General features: G+C 42.4%; 1 protein-coding gene across 6 annotated transcripts; it reads right to left on the bottom strand.

The window, feature by feature from the left end:
• Positions 1-3,715: 3,715 nt before the first annotated feature.
• LOC310854099 (MSL complex subunit 3-like) lies at positions 3,716-22,976 on the bottom strand. 6 transcript variants are annotated; one of them, XM_083758603.1, is made up of 14 exons: positions 22,626-22,975; positions 20,201-20,283; positions 19,757-19,852; positions 18,867-18,967; positions 18,558-18,739; positions 17,912-18,052; positions 15,732-15,892; positions 15,251-15,409; positions 14,439-14,689; positions 13,927-14,019; positions 12,786-12,895; positions 11,196-11,295; positions 10,219-10,303; positions 3,717-4,051 (listed from the first exon to the last, which is right to left on the bottom strand). In XM_083758603.1, exons 1-14 carry the CDS (start codon positions 22,722-22,724, stop codon positions 3,952-3,954), a joined length of 1,761 nt encoding a protein of 586 aa, XP_083614729.1. In that variant the 5' UTR covers positions 22,725-22,975; the 3' UTR covers positions 3,717-3,951. The 6 variants fall into 6 exon arrangements, with proteins under 6 accessions (XP_083614732.1, XP_083614729.1, XP_083614728.1 ...); XM_083758602.1 differs by having other exon boundaries at positions 3,718-4,051; positions 15,251-15,430; positions 22,626-22,974; XM_083758607.1 differs by lacking the exon at positions 22,626-22,975 and adding an exon at positions 20,656-20,683 and having other exon boundaries at positions 3,718-4,051; positions 15,251-15,430.
• Between the last annotated feature and the right edge of the window lie 432 nt (positions 22,977-23,408).

Genomic DNA, 23,408 nt, shown 5'->3' with positions numbered 1-23,408 from the left:
GTCGGGTTGAAAACCTCATATGTCAAAAAGAAAGACAGGAAAACAAACAAAAAAGTAGCAGATCTACACGCTTGACACGCAGCGCTATGTTGACAACAGTTGTAATGCAAGTGTGGTTAGTTTTTTGATAGTGGGTTGAAAATATGGTGATGTAGTATAGAAGCATAAATCAAATATTGGTGGCGAGTAAGCCGGATTCTCAGAAGCTCTGGCATACAAATGGGAGGTGGTGAGTTATGCAGCCTTAATGGGAGGTTGGCATGCACACGTGCCAAATGTCCTCTCAGTGGTGCTCCCCCGCATGAGGAGAGTACCATCTATAGAACTTGCTTCGTCCAAGAGAGATGCTAGGGCCAGGTATAGGCGAGTTACGGAAGGTTACGGAAGGGTAACTTGCCTACCATGGGTTCAAAAATGGCCGGGCACCGGCCCTCTTTGAACCCATGCTAGGCAAGTTACCCTTCTGTGACAGTACCTGTCACTCACTGCCCCCACGATACTAAGTGGGAAAGCAATGACAGATTTCCAGTAGTAGCCAATTAGAAACATCCAAGGGCAGAAAACTTTTATCTCCATACTTTTTTGTGTGTTTCCCAGCCCCGGAAATTACACAGCATTAAAAGTAGCCTATGTGGCGAGCTTGTCGATCTGCTACTTTTTCCGGTTTTGCATTTGAATCCTGAAAAGTAAGTGTTTTGGGCATAATGAGGTTTCCACCCAACAGACAATATCAAACTCTTTGCCTCTGCAAAAGAATGCGCGCCCTCGGTTTCTGCACAGGACAACAAGGCCTCCCTCCCCCTCCGAAGAGCCACATCCATCTTGGAAAGACAAGGGTACATCGATTAGATCAAAGCCCGTCTACTCAATAAAACTCTCCAGGCAGCCGGGGCAGGTGGAGTGGCTTACTGCTTACAGGCGATGGCTCATCCTGTCATTTGGAATTTTGGGATTATTTTTTTCCATCAGAAGACATTTTGCCGCATCACAGGGGAATAGAATGCATTAATGTATTTGCACCAACATCGCCAGCACTAGGCTCGCTTTTTATGTAGCCACCACCCCCAAATGAAGGACACAGATCTCGCTTAAATTATAACAAAACATCAAACGTATAAAGCTTCGCTTTACAAAAAATAAATAAAACAAACTGGCTACACAAGATGAGAGCGAGTTTCATAGATAAGAGCAGTGGTTCTCAAAGTGTAATAAATCCAAATAGCCTACTCTACAAGCCCAGTAAACAGAGCATTTATGGTTGATCCATGTCTTCCATGATACCATTAGGGTTACATTTGGGTGTAGTTACGGAAGGAGCATACTTATTTACACGCACCTCGACAGTGGGTGCAGGGCCAATAAGGCAATTATGGGGAATGGATTAAAGTGGTGAAACATGTGTGCAACTGTATACTGACCTGATGAAGATCTATCAAGATCGAAACTTTGTTGTTTAATTCAATAAAGTAATTATTTACCAAAAGAATGGTGTGCGGGCCCATTCTGTAGTTAAGGAAGGAACATTTACATTTTGGTAGATATGCACCGGAAATAAGATGACAACCTTTAGAAAAACAACAACCCTTTATTCAAATGCGATGATGGCAAAACAAACAAGAAAAGGGCAAGAAAATAAACGGGAGAAAATAACAGAACATAATACAAAGTACCACTTTAATAGGACTTGCATACAATACCAATAGCCTGGTTGCTGTTGAAAAGATGTAAACATACAGACACTTCTGTATCTACGGGTGTTATGATGAATTGGGCGATACCAAGTTGATACAAGCTGGTAAGAGGCTACCTAAAAGCACGAATAGCTGATTCAACACCTACTGTACGATCTGTGTAAAAAGGTCATGTAAGTGAATTACTGGACGCTGAAGCGCTACACATCGACAATGTGGAGGGATCCAATAAATCAGAGGAGAAATAGGTTCCCATTATCCCCCACCATTTACTGTTTGTCTTTACACTTATTTGAAAAGCAAAATATGAAACGGTCAGATTTCAATTTCCGTAAACTTTAAAAAAAAAAATATATGTGATGACTAGCAGCATCTTAGAATTGAGATAAATCATTGTTCCACCCACAAACCTGTGTTTAATGTACATTTGGAGGTCAAGTGGGGACTAAACAAAATGCACTCCATGCACTCATACTGCATGTCCTGTGCAGTAAAAAACATTTCATCTGATCTAATCAACACGACATCAGAGCAGTAGTTAAAATGCAAACGCACTGTGGGTTCTCGTTACCACTATAAAACTTGCCAATTCCTGCCATCCGCACGTTGTGATGGTTGATGTACAAAGTGAAAGGGAAACCCAGAAGCTCTTCCAACAAGAAGAAATGCAGGTATTTGATCATGACGCATTACATTAAACAGGGTTGTGAACAGACCGACAGAAGAAGCGCAAATAGGTAGAAATATCTAATTAGAAACAACGTATCAACGAACGTCTTCAAGACAACTATTGCATGGCGTAGCTGATGGACAGAAAACAAAGCTCTAAAAGAGTCAGTTAACCCATTCTGACCTGAGATCAGATTCATACGAGGTTTCCGCCGGACACACACTGGTCTGATGAACCCATTCTGACCTGAGATCAGATTCTAAAAAATGTCAGTCGCTCTTCGATTATTTAAAAATAGCAGACCTACAAGCTCGTATCGCGCCACTCGGTGGCGCGATATGAGCTTGTAGATCTGCTATTTTTCAATAGATAAAGCATAACATGATGCCAACACCAAAATGGGTGCCCGGTCAGAATGGGTTAATTAGCTATGCATAGCAGGGTATATAGGCAGTCTCTCCCGTACAGGAACTCTCTCTTTTCAGGATCTCCAGATATGTCGCTGGCTGGGCAGAACACTAACATCATCACTGAAGTCACTAAGCAAGAGGAGTTTGCGGGTAAAGCACAGCTGGGGTTAGCCTTCCCAACGGGGTGGCGGAATAAACACCATTTGAGCGTCGGCCCACCAGGAGCGTCCATGCAGTCAATCACTTCCGACTGGGGAAGGGAGTCGAGGACGAGGCCCTGACGACCATCGGACCGTGGTCCACTTCCATGAAGCTGATTCAGCAAAGGGGTTTGGGAAGGGATGGGTTAGTCAAGAAGGATGAGCTTTGGTCTTGCTCATGTGTGAGGGTCAGTGCATGGCCATATCAGGAAGTGATGTTTGGCAGCAGGGAAGTTTAACAACTTGGAAGTCCGAAGACTTAGAACTGGTCGTTTGTCTGACATTTGAAGATGGATAAATGCCAAGCTACCCCGGAGACCAGTTGCCTAATTAGTCAACGACTCATCTGAGGCTGAGATAGGTCTTAAATAAGTCTGACTTTGGGAGGCCGGGCCTTGGGGATAGAACAGGCTGATGCAGCCCAATACGATAATTGTGGTGCGACGAACAATTGCAGATCTACAAGCCATCTACAAGCTCACACACACACACACACAATTAAAGTATAAAAGACGTCGCCAACAATTGGGGCTCTTTTCTAACTTTTTGAGTGGTGCAACCACTCCAAGGAACAGCAATGTCCGTGTTCACCTATGTGTTCGCTCACCTATGTGTCCGCCTATGTGTTGGTTAATGAGCACTGCTGTTGTGCCAGAAACAGAGAGAGAGAGAGAGTGCTGCACTATTGCCTGCTAGAGAGAGGGGGGGGGGGGGGGGTGTTGCACCACTCAGTTCACACGGGTGTGAACTGAGTTCAGCTGAGCAGAACACTGCGGTGCGAGGGGTCTAAGCTGGAGCACTAAAGCAGAGCGTGCGTGCTGAGCAGACAAAGCAGGACGCAGCACAGCAGGAGGCGATAGCAGGACAGCATCAGCATAAGATGAGCTTTTTCTCCTTCAAGTAACCCAGCTTAGGGACGGGAAGTGGGGAGTTTAACAAGGAAAGTAGGGGGGGGGGGGGGGGGGAATGCCAGGTCAGCTTCAGTAAATAGGCCTGGGCTGTTTCATGTTGTAGTGCGCCTCCGACGCCGATACGTACGCCGACTCGGGGAAAAAGTCCTCGTGGAACTCCGCAAGAAACCTGAGAGAGAGAGATAAAACAAACAAATAAAAAAATATATATACCGAACAGGAGGAAGGAGCAGAAGAGAAACAAGACAGTGGGGAATTGTGAAACCACGATCTGACAACGGGCATTTAAAGCCCATGCGAAAGGCAAACAGCACTGCGGCGGTTTTGTCAAGCCATGGCTCGTTGCGCCTCAACCGCCATTCAATCGCCTGCCTCGACCGCCATGGTTCACCATGTGGAAAAACCCCTTCGACAGCCCTCGACCTCTGACAGGGGAGACATGCTCCTGCATCCTTCACCTTACTACTACCGAGCTACAAGAACAGGAGAAGGAATGAACATGCCACTGGGTGACAGAGAGAGAATGTGAGGGGGAGAGTGAGAGAAGTGTGTGTGTGTGTGTGTGTGTGTGTGCGTGTGTGTGTGTGTGGTGGAGAAGAGCGATCCCTCAGCCCGTTCCACCTAATCAGCAGCGGGGGATAACTAATCCAGATCTTCTTAGTACCCAGTACTCGGCTAAATCTCATTTTAGCTCCACCATGCCTCCTAATCTCTCAATGCAAACACATTAGGGCTGGGCGATATGACGATATATATCGTATTTTCGATAGAAAATGTCTATCACGAAAAAAAAGCTATATCGCTTATATCGCCGTTTCGCTTTACGGCAGTATTTTACGTCACAGCGCTTATATACGGCATGCCCAGCAGCCCACCGCGCGCACTGAAAACAGTGAGCGAACACCTTTCGGATGTCTTCTCTATTATATACTCTAAGCAGGCCAACACGACCACAACACAAGCCGAGGTGGTGCTTGCACCTAAAAGAGGGGCAACGTCTTCCATTGTATGGATATGGAAGTGGTTTTGATTACATGAAGGGAGATGATGGCTGACGAGATTCAGAGCGGTGTAAGGGGCACGTTCGGAAATACCACACCAGAGCGAACTCATCTATCAGTTTGCATTGCACAATGCACAGTCCGCCTAGTGCGCTATTTCCGAACGCGCCCTAAAGTAACCGGTCATTCACTGTTATAAATGCAGGTTTCATGTTGGGTCAAATTGATAAATTGCGTGAGCCACGCATGTTTTACACAGTTGAACAATAAGCTTGTCCGTCGTCGGGTGCACTGCAAACTTCTTCCAAGACGTTCCTCTTACCTGTGCAGTCCTCCTGCTGCGTGTCTCTGTCTTGTTTTATTGTTCCAAATAAATTATTCCATTTGAAAAGTCCTTAATTCAGCAACAGCTTACAACAACAACACAAGACGCTGACTTTGTTGTGATCATCAAAAAAAAGGAAAAGCCCCACTCGTCCCAGACTCCCATATACGCACTCTCCATGGGCATGGAGAGTTGACGACAAGATCGCGTTCTCTCTCACTCTATCGCCTGTAGTCAATTAAACATCGTTAAGCTGCCCAACGTCTTTAACAAACTAAACTATAACTACAACAGAACATGTTGATTCCCTATACAGAGCTTAAATGAACTGAAACAACTGTAGTGAGAAACTGTGACATGAGATATTTATTTTTTCCTTAAGCCAATTTAATTCAGACACAGGCCTGTACTTCTGTGTCTTATTTCTTTCTTTTTTCTTTTTAATTGTCATAATAATAATAATAATTATTATTAATAATACTAATAAAACGTTATTTGTATAGCACCTTTCATGACATGAAATGCAGCTCTCAAAGTGCTTTACAGAGCAATGGAGAAAAAAAGAAAAGCAAGGCAACGACATTAAAAAACAAGCAGTAATGCAATACAGTGAGGACATGAATAACAAAAAATAAAAGATCAATTAAAAGCAATGTTGTAGAAGTGGGTCTTGAGCTGTGCTTTAAAAATGTCTACAGAGGCTGAACAATTGAGTTCAGCCTCTAATTATTATTATATACATTTTATTTTGTAATATTTTGTACTTGCTTTGGGCCTGTCTGTGCATGGGAAGGGCATCAGTATTATATTCATATAATTAGACTGGATAATGTGAATTTAATTGTTTTTTGAGTGGTGCAACCATTATAGACAGCTATGTGTGTCCCTGTCCCTGTATCCGAGCACGGAAATAGCATAACTATTGTCACCAACAAGTGTCACTGTTGTGCAGCCTAACACAGACAGAGGCCAGGGAGGAGAGCTTGTACAGTACAGTACAGTACAGTACAGTACAGTACAGCCCAAGTACAGTAAAGTACTCGACCTGAACAAAAATGTATTCTTTTAGATAAAAAAAATAGGTATCGTAAAAAATATTCTATATCGTGAGTATATCGTTATCGTGATAAAATAAATTCTATATCGTGATATGAGATTTTGTCATATCGCCCAGCCCTAAAACACATTGTCCTCATCAGAGGAGAAATTAATAAATTATCTGGTGCCTTATTGACAAACAATGCGACCCTTCTGTGTAAAGCACAACTTCAGGTCATGCTGGATTTCTAGGTGACTGATGACAACTAAATGCTTAAACAAAACATATTCCTGCAATGTACTGTATTTATTTGTTTATTTAGCAGGGACTTCTACTTCTATTCTGTGAATATGCCAGATTCTGCCAAAAGTATCATGTTGGCAGATGAGAAATCTCTGACTCGGTCTGTCATGACAATTAGTCACACACATAATTGTGATTAACGATATAATATTGTTTTGACATTGGAACGTAATGAATAATTTTTTTCATTTCAGTTTGGTGTTTAGGAATTTACGGACACATTTAATAATTTTATACTTTATACTATTTCTGCAATATTTGTCAAATGTAAAAACATTAACATGGAAACGATTATGATTATGCAAAATAATTGTAATTGTAAAAATAACTGATTACGCGATTATGTAATAATCCATGTCTGATTTCAAAATCGAAGGCAGTTGTGCTACAATAGCAGAACAAGAATGCCTGCTAACAAACCTAAACGACGAACGACGAATCAAGTTGTTTTTCACTCTCTAATTGCTTCCACACAGCTTTAGCAACTAAAGCTGGGGAGGTTATACACTTAAACCCTATATACTTAGTTGACCGGCGTCCCCCAGGGCTCTACACTAGTACACTAGGTGTCCATGACATCACAGACACCCACATAAAAACCCCAGGAAAGTGTTTCTTCTTGTCTCCCAAACATCATTAAAATAAGATCTGGTTGCAAAAATGGTGAAATGGCCCTTTAAATAGCGGGAAAGCTGAGAAATAGCCCATCTACAAGCTCACAAAAGACACCGCGATGCTTGCCCCCAGAATAGATGGTATACGCATGAGATCATCATCGTACCTGGAACACCTACCGAGTGGCAAAAAACTACTTTCTGGCCTTGACAGCCCATACATCTAAACAGAAAATCCTATCCGATTGCGTTTAACGACGTTAAACTCACTTTGCCACTCACTTTATGCATGCAAATACCCTGTAGCAATGCCTAGGGTTCATATGGTGAATTCAGCTTGGCAACAAAAAAAAAGAAGAAAAAAAGTCTTAGTCTGGAAAGGCATAAAAGTGTGTGCCAGTTTTCCCATTAGGCATTCTGGCGGATGCCACCATTGTGGTGGGTGAAGAATGAGGAATTATCTATAGGGCTGTGGGATGAGAAATACTGTTGTGGGCATATGGACTGTACACCAATAGAAAAAGGAGCACACACTCACGCGCACGCACACACACTTAATCTTTCATTCTTGCAAAGACAGGGAGTGCGAGAGAGAGCAAGAGATATCAACTGTGGCCAAGTCCCAGCATGCACTTCAGTTGGGGTCACTTGGACTGCAACGTCAATCCGTTTTCTGCCTGCTCTGCGACCTTGTCTCACGATGTGCTGCGCGGCTGATCTCAAGCGTGTGACATGAACGCAAACCCACGGGCCAAGTGGCCACACCTGCATTGTGTGCAGCCCTCGTCTTCAAGAATGTCCCATTTACTGTGTAAGCGACTGAGGAAAAGTGGACAGGGGCGACTGGACCATAAACAAGTTAAGAGATATCATATTGGATTTCTGTAGGATCAACCAGGAATCGATTTGGTGCGGTTTTATCCCTGATCTAGTCAGACTGAATTAAATACATGCATTTCTTTTTAGGTAATGTATACTTGATTTTATGCTTGATAACATCACAATTTAAATTTTAAAGTGTATGTAAACCATATTAACCCTGGCATCTCTAAATTGGTCAAAATATTGAATTATTTCCATTAGTGAAGAATTGCACTTGAACATATTCCATCAGACGCACATTGCTGCCCCTTTATTATTGTTAATTTCAAATTACTGGTTTTCCCAGTTCCACAATCAAGGGCAGTCCTGCTGCTACACAGTGCCCCATAGTGGCCTGATGAGGTGCTGCAAGTGTTTGATTAGAGAAGGAACGCAGCTAAATCCCCTCGGTTAGGGAGCGGCTAAACTGAAGATCGCCAGGGAGGATTTAGAGATTAGACTCAGCTGCTTGTCTAACAGCTCACTCATCTCTCTCCTTTCGACACATATCCATCACACATATCCTTAAGTCGTTTTCCTTAACCCATTTTGCTTCATGTTGCTTTTTCTTGACGACTTTCCTTGCTTTTTTCAGTCGCTCTTTTCTCTTCCTTTGCAGTTTAAATAGCAATAATATTAAAGAAGAAATATCTATTTTGAAAATAGCCGATCTACAAGCTCACAGCTCCTCACATTTTGAGCCGTTGTGAGCTTGAAATGCCTCAACTCATACGGTCACGACCTGAAGAGTTTGGAAACCCTTGGTCTACAACTCTACATGAAGATGGAGATGCAATACTACATGATACAGGCGTGACAAACTGCCGAAGACAAAAGCATCCATGACGTTTGCTGAAATATGTACAACTGTGTGTTATAATGTAAGGTAAAGGTATAGCGCTGGTAGTCCCACTCCCAGCCCATGGGGTAGAGTAGAGGCTTTAGTTCCGACGCTATAATTGGTCCGACAGTCATTAGACCGACAACCTACCTCAAACCCTAAGTACCTAACCTAACCATAACCACAAGCACGGGAGCACTATTGTTCCGGCAGTTGTTCCCTCATGTCGGACTAATGCTCTGTCAGAATTACCATCGGATCCCAGCCCATGTGCACTGCATATACATTATGCATGCACGTGTGGCTTGTTAGTCAGTCAATCGATGCGTGCAACAGAAGGCCCCGTTAGCGATGAGGAATTCCCTAGAGGCCCGGCCTGCTAACACCGCGGTGAGTGATGACGCTCTGACCACAGCGTCAATGTTCATTTAATGAACTGAGATGTTAAGCAGTTCTGTGCTTTTTCAACCGAGACGTCGTTTAGAAGAGTTGCGAAGGAAAACAATAAGCAACGTCTTATGGTTTTTTAACCTTGGAACGGCTTCTCCCCTTCCGGCAAAATCTCATGGGAATTTCTAGTATTCTTCTAGCATATTAAGCATATAAAGAGACAAAGACTGACTCCTAACATTTCTTTATAGCTCAGCATCTACCTTGAGCGAGGGCTACTCAAACCGTTTACCAAGCCGCTTCTCAAAATGGGGTCCGGCGTCCAAATGAACATAGAGCTCTGTAACACGGTATAATTTGACAGTGTAGATCGGGGTCCCAGGCAGCAATAATGTTTTTTATCGAACAGAGTTCCTTAAAACTGACACCACTACTTCCTTAAACGCGTTCCACTTGAGATGAGGTAGCCGAAAATATATAAAATCACAATAAACAAACGTATCCATTAATCCATTAGAAATCTTAATAGTTAGTGGATCGTTTCTTCTTCAATTATTAAGAATCGGAAATTCTGCGGTTCCATCATTGGGCAGTTTTCTGTGAAGGGCCAAGGAAAGCACATGTGGGCCGGTTTAAAAAAAAAGTCCCCCCACCTTGGTAGCCACAGAAACGTGGCAGACAAGACAGTGCACTTTTCATAAAAAAAAATGTCATCTCATACAAAGATGCCATTGCCTGGCCCTGTATCTCAAAAGGTCAAACGAATATTTGATATGCCTTTTGTATTCTTTCTGTATATATCAGAAAGAATGTCGATTTTAATGTTAGACATTGAGGGAAATTGAGATTCTCAGATTATTTATTTTTTCCTTTTTTAAACACTGCTTATCAAGTAATCGATCAATAAAGTTATCAATGAATGAATGAATCGATAATTCCCATCCCTAGTATCCATTACTTACCGGAGGAACAGCTCCAGGTGTTTGGTCAGAGCTCTGAGGTTCTTCTCAGGGAGGTTCATCTTGCCCAGGATCTCTGGAAGTTTCACTGGAAACAAAGACAAAAGTGAGCCTCTTGTTCAGTGGTTCCCAAACCCTTTAGCCCATGACCCAAAATCTCCCCAGGACCCAAACTAGTAAAAATAGCAGATCTACAAGCACACAACACATCACTTTGTGGCGCGTTGCAAGCTTGTAGATCGGCTATTTTTGTCTGCTTTCATGGAAATGATTTTTTTAAATGTATGAAACAAAAATAAATAAAGGGACCCATAAAAATGTGGTGTTTAGGAACCAGTGCTCTTGTTGATAAAAAACAAAAATAAATATCTTCTGACATTGAATTCTGATATAAATCAGATGAGATGTGAGCTTCTCTTGTGTGTGTTACATACTGTAGCTCACGGTTCACTTGGATACAGTAATGGGGTATTCATAGGTAGTGTGATGCAAAAATAAATGGCAAAAGGATGCCTTCAGACCCATTCACCTGTTGAATGAATGTCGGCAACAGCAGCATTGGCTGGTGTGTACAGTATTACTATTATGCTAGTGTGGTTTATCATAATGAGATCGTCAAATTAACTCGGGCGGAAACAAGTCGAGGCCGGATGGGGCAGTGCACAAGCCAATGAACGCGGGAAAATAATGCCAATGCAGACAAGCAACAACACAACAATAGTACCACACTAAAGCTTTACAAGATACGTGAAGAAGTCCGCCGAACAATCCCTTTAGTTTTATATTTTTGAGGATTCTTACTCTTTCAAGACACACAGAATGTTTTGTTCTATGACTATGTAAACACCAAATCTACTTCCATCGGGGGAGGGGGGTTAAGTGTGTATTCCATTCTTTAGTTAGTTGAAATTATTATTATTAATTCTAAAGACGTCATGTAGCAGTCAGTGATATGGATGTAAAACATTAGTGTGACTGACCAAACAGCCTTAGGAGGTGTTGAGATCCATACAGGTAGGAAGGTGGTGGGGGCTGGTCAGTCAGAGGATAGTTGTCAGGAGTCAGTCTCCAGCTCAGGACCTGGTCAATGGAACCAAAAACACAGCAGAAATTAATTGAATCCATATGATCAATTTTATACCAAAAACTTTAGGTATGTTAAAAGCCTCACTTTTTTATGTTGTAATAGGTCTGCTTCATTTTCGGCATAAAAACTATATTTATTTTGGTCGCTATTGAGATCATGATTATTTAACACAATTACTCTAACTTTGGAAACAAAACCAAGTACGGTATATAATTTAACAGTGGCTTTTCTGGAACTTTTCTGTTTTGATCTATGGGATTTTGGCTCCTTTATCGTTTAGCCACAGGCCATTTTGTATTAAAATTGCGGATTATTATACAAATTGGTCTCATTGCCTTGTGGTGCAGACAACACAGCATATGGCCAAAGGCCCTCTTTCTCTCTCCATCATCTTGGCTCGAGCTACAGCTGCACGATTGTGGCGAAAATGATAATCATAATGAGATTATCAAATTAACTAGGGGCGTAAACAACTCCTCGGTCGAGGAGAGGAATGACACGCACACAAGAACAGGCCTCCTTAACACTTCTTTTGCCAGGGAATCTCTCATGATAAAAAGGCGCTAGAGTGCCAAGCAGAGGCAGAATTTACTCTGAAAAGCCCCGCCTTCCATTACCCCCCCAAAAGCAGGAGGCATAAGCTTCCATTACTACCTTGCGCTATCACATCTAAAGTCTCTCTAGAAGCGTTTATATTCCAAACGAGATGCTAGGTTAAGTCAGAAATGAGGACAGAACATTGCCGTTTTGATCAAAACCATGGAGAGCGCCGTAGATTTAGAGAGAAGAGACAGTTTAGTCGGGCTGTAAACAAGGAAGTGAACGGCAGTGCGCATGCACTTAACATGTCTAGGATCGCTGAAGAAGGAACGTGAAGGCATGACCAAAAAAAGAGAAACCTCATAAGTTTTTTCTTTTTCAGGATTAAAAAAAAAAGAATAGAGAAAATGCAGCAGATCTACAAGCTTGAAATGTGTCACTTGGCACAGCATTTCGAGCTTGTGGATTCTGCTACTTTTCTGCGACACTGTAGTGTGATCAAGTAGAGCCTTTAGTAGAAAACAACCACTAGAATACGGTCCGTTTGATGTTTGATTTTAATCAAGTTGATGTTTCATCATAATCGCCGTAATCGAAGTGGAGTGCAGATTCGTTCGGCTGCGGAGAAACACAGCGAACCAATAGCTGAGGTATGACGGATGTGGTCAGGTCAGGATATGCGAATGGGGTTTAAATCACTTTTCCTCACTTGTGCCTTTCCTTATCTCAATTATCTTTTTTTCATAATTGTTGAAAGCCAAAATCATAATTGAATATCCCCGTTCTAATATGACACATTTCATTGAAGTTGAATATACACATTATATACACACATCATACATACATGGCTAAGAAGACTTGTTGTTTCTTGTTCAGACATGATCATTTATCAAAGTGTATCATTTCAATCTGGGGGGAGTGAAGGCAGGATAATATGCATCACCTCATTAAGTTCATTGTTCCTGCGGCTCTCCAGGCCGTAGAATGGACCTCCCCTGTCCTTGCAAGGCGTCAGGGGCAATGGGGAGGATGAGCCACTGTGCACCGGAGTCTCTGCCAAGTCGGAGAGAAGAAAACAGAGGAAAGAATAATGCACATTAATGCAAAGAAACAATGCTGGAAAGATAGAAAAGTCGATGGGTCTCTTCCAAGAGAGATTTTGCGCTCTCATTAGAAGGTGGGTGCAAGTGTCATCCAGGCGTTTCTCAAATGTATGTCTCAGAGCGATAGAGTAGAATGGGCTCAACGGTTGTCCTAAATATTTTTACTTTGAACCTCTTTCTAAGCTGGGATGACTGTTCTATATCCTAAAAAAATATATACAGTATCGGTCAAATCTAAAGTGACACTGGGTTAATCCCTGGAAGCAGCTACCTTGCAGTGTGCAGAGTGGCTTATTCTAAGTAAACTGCTACAACACTACCTGGTGGGATAAGGTGAATGTCAGCCAAGAGCTCCTTCACTCAGCACTTGGTATTTGACCACATGGTACATGATGCCATCTAGTGGCCTGAAACAGTATGACAAACTGTCTGAAAGATGTACATTTTTCAACTATGGATGAATTTCAGTTTTCCTCAAGTAGAACATATGAGGTGGCATGTTTTTGTATTATTTTTTTCCTAAACCGCAGACGAAAAGCAACATGCCGTTATTTTGTGCAATTTTGTGATTAAATCCAAATAAAAGCTCACGACTGAAAAGGTATGAATGAGCGGTGTAACTAATGTAAGATTTGTGAAAGCATAAAATGAAGATGTTTTAATGTTCCTGCTGTTCTACATACTAGTGCCAACCAGGTGAAGAAATCACAGATTGAGGCTTTAACCTTTGCTTGCATATGAAATATCCGAGAAGATTAAGATTTTATGCTTCTGAATGTTGCTAGTTTTGACCACTTCAAATGCTCTAATCTTAAAATAACCGAAAATAGCCTATCTTAAATCTCTCAAAGCGTCACAGACCATTTTTGGCTATTATCGCTGTGCAACATGTTTCCAATCTCAGTCCAGTCATTTGGGTTCCGATCCAAAATGACAGGACTGAGAACTTTAAATCCATGTGGTTAAAGGAGATGAGCTTACTCCTGTCCAGATTGAGGAAGAACTTGGGCTGGGATGTGTTGTCCACCATGCGGCGTTTGGGCTGCGGAGACGCTGCTGTGCTCCTGCCTCCACCTAGACAACCAGCAGGACTCTCGTTACAAACATTACTTTACTAAAAGCCCGCTATAGAAGCACAGTGTAACTGAAAAGGTTGAAGCTCTTGCTTGTTCAGTAACTGTAAAGTCTCTTGAAAAGCAGCAAAAGTAGCAGTTCGACAAGCTCAAAACGTGCCAAGCTTCGGCTTGCACACATTTGCTACATTGTATGTGTTTGTGTGACCCTGTAGTGCGATCAAGTAGGACGCAGTGTTCATTTTGTTTCAGCCGATTTGGGTTTAGTCTTAGTCTTTTGAATAACACACCATTTAGTGTTAGTCCTATTAAGTCTTCTGAAATGTTTTAGTCGTAGTCTAGTCTTAGACGACTTCACTGAATATCAAAAAGGTTTCTGCCTGACAGCGACGACGAAAAGAAAAAAAACACGACGCTCACCTCCGCTGCTTCCCTCGGCCGCGCTCCCGAAGGCGTTCCGGGTGGAGCGTCGGGGGGGCTGCGACATGCAGTCGGCGTCAGGGTGGCGCCGGCGCTTGGGGGTGGTCAGCGGGGGGCCGGCTGTGGTGGTGGTGGGGGTGGTGGTGGTGGAGACGTCGCTCAGCGCCGGCTGGCTGTCAGTGGACTGCGGCGTGGGGGGGTTGTGGCCTGGCGGGCTGGGGCTGCGCTCTCGCTGGGGGGCGTGCTGGGCGCTATGGCAAGGAAGACCGAGAGAGAGAGTTATTTTCTCAATATTTTATAGTTCTACTTCAGTGGTTTTCAACCTTTTTCATGTCAAGGCTCATTATTTATTGGGCATTTGAGCCACGAACTACCATTTGATGAGATTTTGCCTCTCAGACCGAAGAATGTTTTAGTTGTCGTTGGATAGCGTTTTGTCCACAATTCCATGCCGTATTGATGTTGGTACCATTAGGAGTTATAACAGACAAACGATCAAAACTACATTGTCTAATTGTGCAGACTTGCAAATTAACCAATTGACTGCCACAAAACGTGCAAAAATTTGAATATATATTCTTTCACCACAGACGTTTTTAACTCTCATCTTTGCTTCTGGGGTGGTCACTGGAACATCATTTTCAGATGGGGGTTGGCGGCCAATTACATATAATTTGGGGGGTCCTTGTCGTTGACATGAAAAAGTTTGAGATCCACTCATATAGCAACATAGGTTTTTTCAGAAAACTGTCATGATTCAGAAGACATTTGTAGAATCTTGTGGGAGAGGGTTCTTTCTAGCCGTGGCTTACTTTGTGGTGCAGGGCGAGCTGTCGTTGACCGCCAGGAAGAGCCGGGAGGAGCTGACCTTCTTGAACTGGGCCTGCTCGCACGGGTAGAGGAGGATCATGGGCAGGGTGAAGTCGAACGTGATGCGCAGGCCGTCCACCATCTCCTTACACAGCTCCTCGCTGAAGGAGAAAGGACAGAAACTAAACAGAATGGCTAGTGAGTGAGATGGCACAGTGGTTCGTGGGTCCCCACACGATCTTGGTGGGGGGTCCCCAGATGACAGTGACAATGTGACAAAAGTGACAATTCAAGGACTTTTTAATAATATCGTAAATGTAATAACAATTAGAAAAGAAAGGAAAAATACCATTACTGCATCAATAGCAACCAACAATATATAAAAAACTATACCAAATATATTATATGAAGGAGGCAAACATTGTGAAAATAGCCAATCTACAAGCTAAGCTTGAGCTGGGGTTTTAATTCCTACAGACTCACTTCCTCTCTGGAGCGACGGGCTGCGGCGCCACATTGTTCTGGGTGGCGTTCTGGTGTCTTCGGTACCGCTCGTTGACCATGAAGGCTTTGTTGATGGCAAAGTGCTTCACGTACGACTCCAGGATATGTACCACGTTGGTCTGACACGGGACCATCACCAGCTGGACAGACGGGAGAAACGGAGAGAGAATCACAGATCATGTAGTCTAAATCAGGGGTTTCCAACCTTTCTATTACTACGGACCGGCTGACAATTCATAAAATGTTCGCGGACACAGCATGTGTGTGTGTGTGTGTGTGTGTGTCGGAATCTGTCGCTCCCCACGACCGAATGTGAACGTAAATCCTTTGCAATAAAAGTGCCGATGGACTTCGTAATTCTAGTCGCCTTTTCTGAGTGCATGGGCAGCTGTCCGTGTGTTCGGGATCGGGATGGTTGTCTTGACTGCATCTCTGGATGTCAGTGGGCAATATGGTCTTGTACACGTTGTGAGTGAGTTGTATCGAGTTCCCGTGTCCCCTCAACATCATAGAATCCAAAATGTTGCCATACACTTAATGACACTTCAGTAACTGAAAATTAAATCCCTGAATAAGGAAACAAAGAAAAGCACCTTTTTTGTCCTAACAAAGAATAAAGGCAATTTGACAGAGTGCTGCTGACCTCAACCGAAATCCTGCCCATGTATTTCTATGACATGACATCTTATGTCATTATTAATATATATTTATTGTATGCTTGTACAAACTCATTCTTTTTTTTTTTAAGAAAGCTGCTTATTGCTGTTCTGTATTTGGCCACGGTCACCCATCTGAAAATATTTTCTTCTATGGACCCACCCAGAAGCAAAGATTCGAGTTAAAAACATGCACTGTGAAAGAATATATATATTCATAATCATTATAAAGCACTTTGTTTATTAGTCACACAGTGACTGAGTGATTAACAGTGAGTGATTAATCATGATTAATCGGGATTAATCGAATCGTAACATAGCCCAATTAATCAGGATTAATCGAATCGTGACCCTCGGAAACGATGTGTAATCGCATCGCCAGGTACCTGGCGATATCCGCCACTAGCTACCAAGGTACGCACCAAGGTAATAGATTTATGGCTGGTCCCTTTTCGCGTACCAGTGGCAAATGTGCCGCGTACCGGCACCGGTCAGCGTATCAACCCTTTTAATATAATTTGAGGAGGTTTACCCTCTTGATTAAGAATATTTTGTTGTCGTTGGATAAGATATTGTCCACAATTCCATGTCTATGATGTGGCATCATAGGAGAGACAACATGCATCGATCAAAATAACCACTCTTCATTTTATGCTCTCAAGAGATTGAATTGATTGAAGGGTTGAATCACTGCTTTTTGCAGATGATGTGGTCCTGATGGCATCATAGGTACAAGACCTTCAGCTCTCACTGGACCGGTTCGCAGCCGAGTGTACGGCGGCTGGGATGAGGATCAGCGTCTCCAAATCTGAGGCCATGGTTCTCAGCAGGAAACCGGTGGATTGTGCAGGGTAGGGAATGAGGCATTACCCCAGGTGAAGGAGTTCAAGCGGCAGGGGCGGTATTGCAGTCGCTGTACCGCACTGTTGTGACGAAAAGAGAGTTGAGCCAGAAGGCAAAGCTCTCCGTCTACCGAGCAATCTTCGTTCCTACTCTCACCTATGGTCATGAAGTGTGGGTCATGACCGAAAGAATAAGGTCGCGAATACAAGTGGTCGAAATGAGTTTTCTTCAACGGGTGATAGGGTGAGAAGTTCAATTACACGAGAGAGACTCGGAGTAGAACGGCTGCTCCTTCGCCTGGAAAGGAGCCAGTTAAGGTGGTTCGGGCATCTGGATAGGATGCCTCTCGGCATCTCCCTAGGGAGGTCCTCGACACACGTCCCACTGGGAGGAGACCCCGTGGCAGACCAAGGCACAGTTGGAGGAAATACATTGACCAACTGGCCTTGGAACGTCTCGGGATCCCCCAGGAGGAAGTCCCTAATGTTGCTCTGGAGAGGGAAGTCTGGAGCACTTTGGTGGAGCTGTTGCCCCCTCGACCCGACTACAGATAAGCGGTTGAAGATGGATGGATGGAAGAGTTAAAGATGTGTGTGCGTATCGTTTCTGGCTGACAGCAACACTTTGTGACAGGCCTATTGGTCAGGCACATTGGCGTACCTTTTTCCTCTTGTTGATGTAGAAGCAGTCATCCTCCAGCTTCTTCTTCAGGATGTCGGGGATGTCGAGGTCGATGTGAACGGCCTTCTCCTCGCTCTCCCTGGCCTCGTCGTGGGACTCTGTCTCCGCCGGCTCCACCCTCTGGCAGAGACAATGCACGTGCACAAACACAACACTCGGTTTTTACACAGCAACCACTGATCTGTGCAACCTGCGCCTTCCGTGAATACAGGGTCTTTCGATTGATTGATTGATTGATTGATTGATCGATTGAATATTAAAAAACGCGTAAGATACCATTTGATTGGCTGGTTACAATTTAGGGCAAAATATAATTTCTCCGAAAAAATTAATAAAGAAAGTTATTAATTTGTTTTATAATTGGTCATTACACAAATGTTCTTAATAATAATACCGTAATGATGATAATATAAAGGAAAGGATTAGGAAAATTATTTGTAGAAAAAGAATATTGGGGAAGACAAAAAATAGGAAAGAAATTCAAGTGAGTTTGATTTTGGGGGGGGGGGGGGGGGGGAATACAAAATATTTTATATGGCGCAGCAAGTGAAAGATGGTGATAGAAGTGATTTGCCTGAATGCCTATACAATCAAACATATTGCATATGAAGTGTTCCAAGCAAACCTCGTCTGTGACTGGTTTGCACCAATCTGGTATGGCGTCTGAAGAGTGATCGCTCCACTTTACCATTTTCGTCAGGTCAGAGAAGTCGCTCTCCCCGGTCTGTGAGGAATCTGAATCGCCCTCGTCACTGCTGTCTGAAGACGATATCACACCTAGGGACAGTCCAGACGCAGAGTGCGTGTCTGCACGTGTTTTAGGGGTAAATCGTGGGTAATCAAATTAATTGACAATTCGAAGAAGAAATTGGGAGAATAGTTGCAGCACTATTTTGTGTGTGAGACACAGAGACAAAGAGAGCAAGCGTCTTACTGGTGTCATCGCTGTCGTCTTCTTCTTTGGGTAGCGCCGTCTTCAGAGGAGATTTAACACCAGGCAGACGATGACGCCGCTTCCGCCATCCCTTTCTCTTCCTGCAGACAGTTTAATTTGCCATCTCATTTAATGATACACGGATTCAAAAGAACTCAAACGACTAGAAAAAAATAAAGTATGACCCAGTCATAATGTGAAACAGTGTGAAAGGAGTCCCCCACCCACACTAGTAATATTGTTTAACCTTTTTCTTATGAAATATCCGGGACTATTCAGATTTTAATGGAATGCTTCTGAACATATTACTAGTATGACCAATTCAAATGCTTTAATCTTGAAATAATAACCGAAAATAGCCGATCTACAACCTCTCAATGTGTCGCAGTTGCGAGCATCCTCTGAGTTTAAGTAAATGGTCCTACAATCAACGAAGTCCACGACACCAGAGGGAGTTCAACAAACCACTTGCAACCCAGATTCGGCTCAAACAAGGGATGAAATAAATTGCACTCCTATGCCACTATAAGCCTTCAAAACCACTATCAAAGAGCACTTACGGATGGCTGAAATTCAAAAGTTGTGCCCCCGTATTACCGAGTTTTAAAGAGTTTTTCCCATACCGTTCCCATTACTTTTATATGATGATTTCCAATATTTTCACATGAATGTATATTTGTAAATCTTTAATTGTTATATGAATTGAAAATCATGGACCCTGATGTAAACAAGTCTTTTCATGGTTTCGTCGTTTGAAATTACCCATTCTACATACATACTGTGAAATAAAATAACATTTTCAATCAATCAATCAAAGTAGTTATGCCAGGTAAGGTTAATACTCTTCCAAAGGCAATACTGAACTGACATGGAATGACAAAATAACTTACATGCGCTCTTCTGCTTTGCGTGCCAGTTTAAGTTGCAATCGACGATTTTCCTCAGAATCCCTGAGCACATGATCCTCTGCAGCCCATCGATCCCAACTGACATTTAAAAAAAAACAGTTATTTGTCATGTTTAAATTGTAATCGCCATGCATGTATTATAGATATTTGAATCGGTGATTCTCAAAGTGGGGTCTGGTCATTGAGGCGTTTTGGGTTAGGATTTTAGGATTTATAGTTAGGATTTTATAGTGCAGATTGGCGTCCCAGAGATATACAATTGTATCAAATGGGGGTCCTTTCGTGGACTAATGCATATCAAACTGGGGGTCCTTGAAAGGTTGAGACCCACTCATTTGAACCATTACTTCTTCATTGTCTGTTTCTGGACTCGGGAAGGCTGCTGGGATTTTCCCAGGATAAAAAAAAATGCATAATTATATATACCTTCTGTTCCATCCGTTGAAGTGAATCAGATACTTTGGGAACCTCCTTCCATGCTCGTCTGTACTTATTACGACATCAGTGACCTAGAAATGTCAAACACATTCATACACACAATGAAAACACCAGCAAAGACCACGAATCACATCAACTCAAAGTTCGACGACCTTGTCACTCAGCGACCTTACAGTCAGTTAGCCACTAGCTGCATTTAAACGTGAAACGGTGGTACAAAGGCAAGAACACAGTGTTAACAACCACAGTCATTAGCATGCTAGGCTACCATGCTAACTGCAGCATTTACATAGCGGCACTTCGAGCCACAATTGCCGCTATGCAGTAGCATTACAGTGACATTAACACCCCGACACACGCACTGTAGTATAAATATTGCATGAACACACTTAAAACACACACATAACTATGATATATAGAGGCTAACAGGCGGCCAAACACACTGTTGTTCTCTGTGGTCATCAGCGTTGAATGGACTCAGGTGCGTTTGTTTTGGGAACACTGACTGACTGTCTGCATGCAAAGCATTGATTTGTCAACTCTGTGGACACTGACATAATGATGCTCTCTGTCCTGTCCCATAATAATAATAATATACTGAATACGTAATATATATATATATATATATATATATGTATATATATATTCGAATAGTTATTATGTTAGTTATTTTATTGCATTGTATTTAAATGGTCGATTTTGTTTTATTTAATAAGTCGAAATAGTTGTCATTATGCATAATTGCTGATTGTTGCATGTTTATATTTATCACTATTATTGCTGATAGAAACGTGACTTTAATTTGTACTACTCTGGCTTTTGTCTAGATAGATAGATATATAGATAGATATATAGATAGATAGATAGATAGATAGATAGATAGATAGATAGATAGATAGATAGATAGATAGATAGATAGATAGATAGATAGATAGATAGATCTAGCCCAAATGTTAGACTCTTGTAGATGTATTCATCGATACATTTCTGACATAGATTGAAAATGTCAGAATTGAATGATAAATACATATACGAGTCTAAATGTTGGGCTAAGATAGATCCTGATCTCTTTATTTTGTATTGTTTTTATTTTTAGTAATGTATTGTATTCTAGTCTAAAATACATTACAAATTCCTCACAATCTGCTACTCAGCTACTGTGTCGTTTATCAGGAGCTCCTCCCCGCCGGGACGGTCGGGCTTCTGAACCATTTGCACCCGGAAGCAGAACGACAACAACATCATTGCAGTTAGTTAGCAACCTTATTTATAACTCTACACTGTCTAGAGTTATAACATACATCTCTGTGTTAGCAACAACGCAGCGGCACACCGCAACGCACAACACAACACGGCCTCAACGACACTGACTAATATTACATTATATTATTGACGCAACTAGAATAATGGGTTTAATGCCACAATGAACATTATATTGACGCTAAATCGAACCTCTTAAGTTTACGACGTTTACGTTTGTATATCTCTGTGTCAACAATAACATCGATTCGATAGTAGAATCGATACAATACATCCATTTAAACTTTGACAACGACAAAAACGTGATGGAGAAGCAGGGGGACGAGTTTTAACTTGATATTACTTTTGTGTGTGTGTGTGTGTGTGTGGGGGGGGGGGGGGGGGGGTCGCGCGACAAAGTGGTGGAGAAAGTATTAATATTCTGTTACAAGTAGCCAGGCTACAATTCCGAAATTAAAAGTACAATACAATTAAAAGTTCCCATTTAAATGTGCAGAATATGTCCCATTTCACAAGTTGTCAAGCAAATGCATAACAATTATTTGAAACTAGCAGATCTAAAAGCTCACAATGCGTTGCGTTCAAATGGACGAAATAAAGTGGTTACTGTATGTTTGTAATACAATTAATCTACAAAGTAAAGTAATAAAGTTTTCAAATAATTGTATAGTAAAAGTAGACCTTAAATATTTGGATTCGACATGTAATGGAGGAGTAAAGTAAAAGAAAAAAAAAAGTATCGGGAATTGAAAGAAAAATTACCTCAGACTTGTACTTATAAGTACAGTATTTAAGTAAATATACTTAGTTACTTTCCACCACTGGACAAAAGTACAAAAACAATTGCCTGTAATAATTAATGCTGCGTCGCGCGACGGTAATAGCAGGTCTACAAGCTCACAAGGCATCTATACAGCGACGCCTTGTGAGCTTGTAAATCTGCTATCACCCGTCACGCGACCAAAGTGTCCTCAAATGCCATTTCCTACTATACAGTCACACTCACGCATCTCCCAACAACAAGTAGCCTACAACAATAACAACAACCACATGGCCAAAGTGTTGTAAATAAAAATGTTTTACATGTTTAAAAAAAAAAAAAACGTTTACAAACAACAACAGCCATCCACTATTAAACGTTTATTTTCGTTACCTTTGCGTCGTACAACACTTTGGCTTTGCACGGGTCGGGTTCAAAGCACAGCACGCTCTCTCCTTCGCGAAATCGATATTTGATTCCCCGCGAATTCATTTGTTCATCATCATGGCATCGATCGAGGCATCGATCCACGTACCGCCACACTGCGTGGCGTGGCGCGCGGTGCGTGCGTGGAGACACTATACTACCCCGCACAGTCTCCCCCCTGGCTGCGGATGCACCGCTCCTTAACCCGTTCCTAGGCACGGTGCGGAAGGTGGTGGTGGTGGTGGTGGTGGTGGTCCAACAACACGCATGAGGGGAAAGATGGCGCTGTTGTTGCGGGATGGATGATCATCATGAGCCGAACCCTTCCTTCCTTCCTTCCTCATTGAGCCTCGACGCATGACTGAAGTACGCCACCAGATGGCGCAAGAGACGGTAGAAATGTCATGATGGAGTATTATGATTGATAAAAGTGTGGTTGGGGGACAAAATAGGAGAAGGATGATGATGATGATGATGATGATGCGATTCGATTTGATTCTTTATTTCAGACAGAGGGATATTAAAAGTTAAAACACATTATAAACCCATACACTGAAGTGTTCATTTAACTCTGAGAGTGTAGCCTACCAATGGACCTGTAATGGGTCACCCTGTCCAGTGGTTAACATTATTTTCTGAAGAACAGGAGAAACTGCCCTATATCCACAGGTTGATATATAGCGTCCTAGACCTACATGGTAGCGAATGTTCTCTTCTGGACACTTTGCTTTATATTGTGTGTAGATATCT

Source organism: Protomyctophum parallelum (genome assembly GCF_964188405.1).
Source record: "Protomyctophum parallelum genome assembly, chromosome: 23".
Taxonomy (NCBI): domain Eukaryota; kingdom Metazoa; phylum Chordata; class Actinopteri; order Myctophiformes; family Myctophidae; genus Protomyctophum; species Protomyctophum parallelum.
This window is presented reverse-complemented; position numbering and strand designations above follow the sequence as displayed.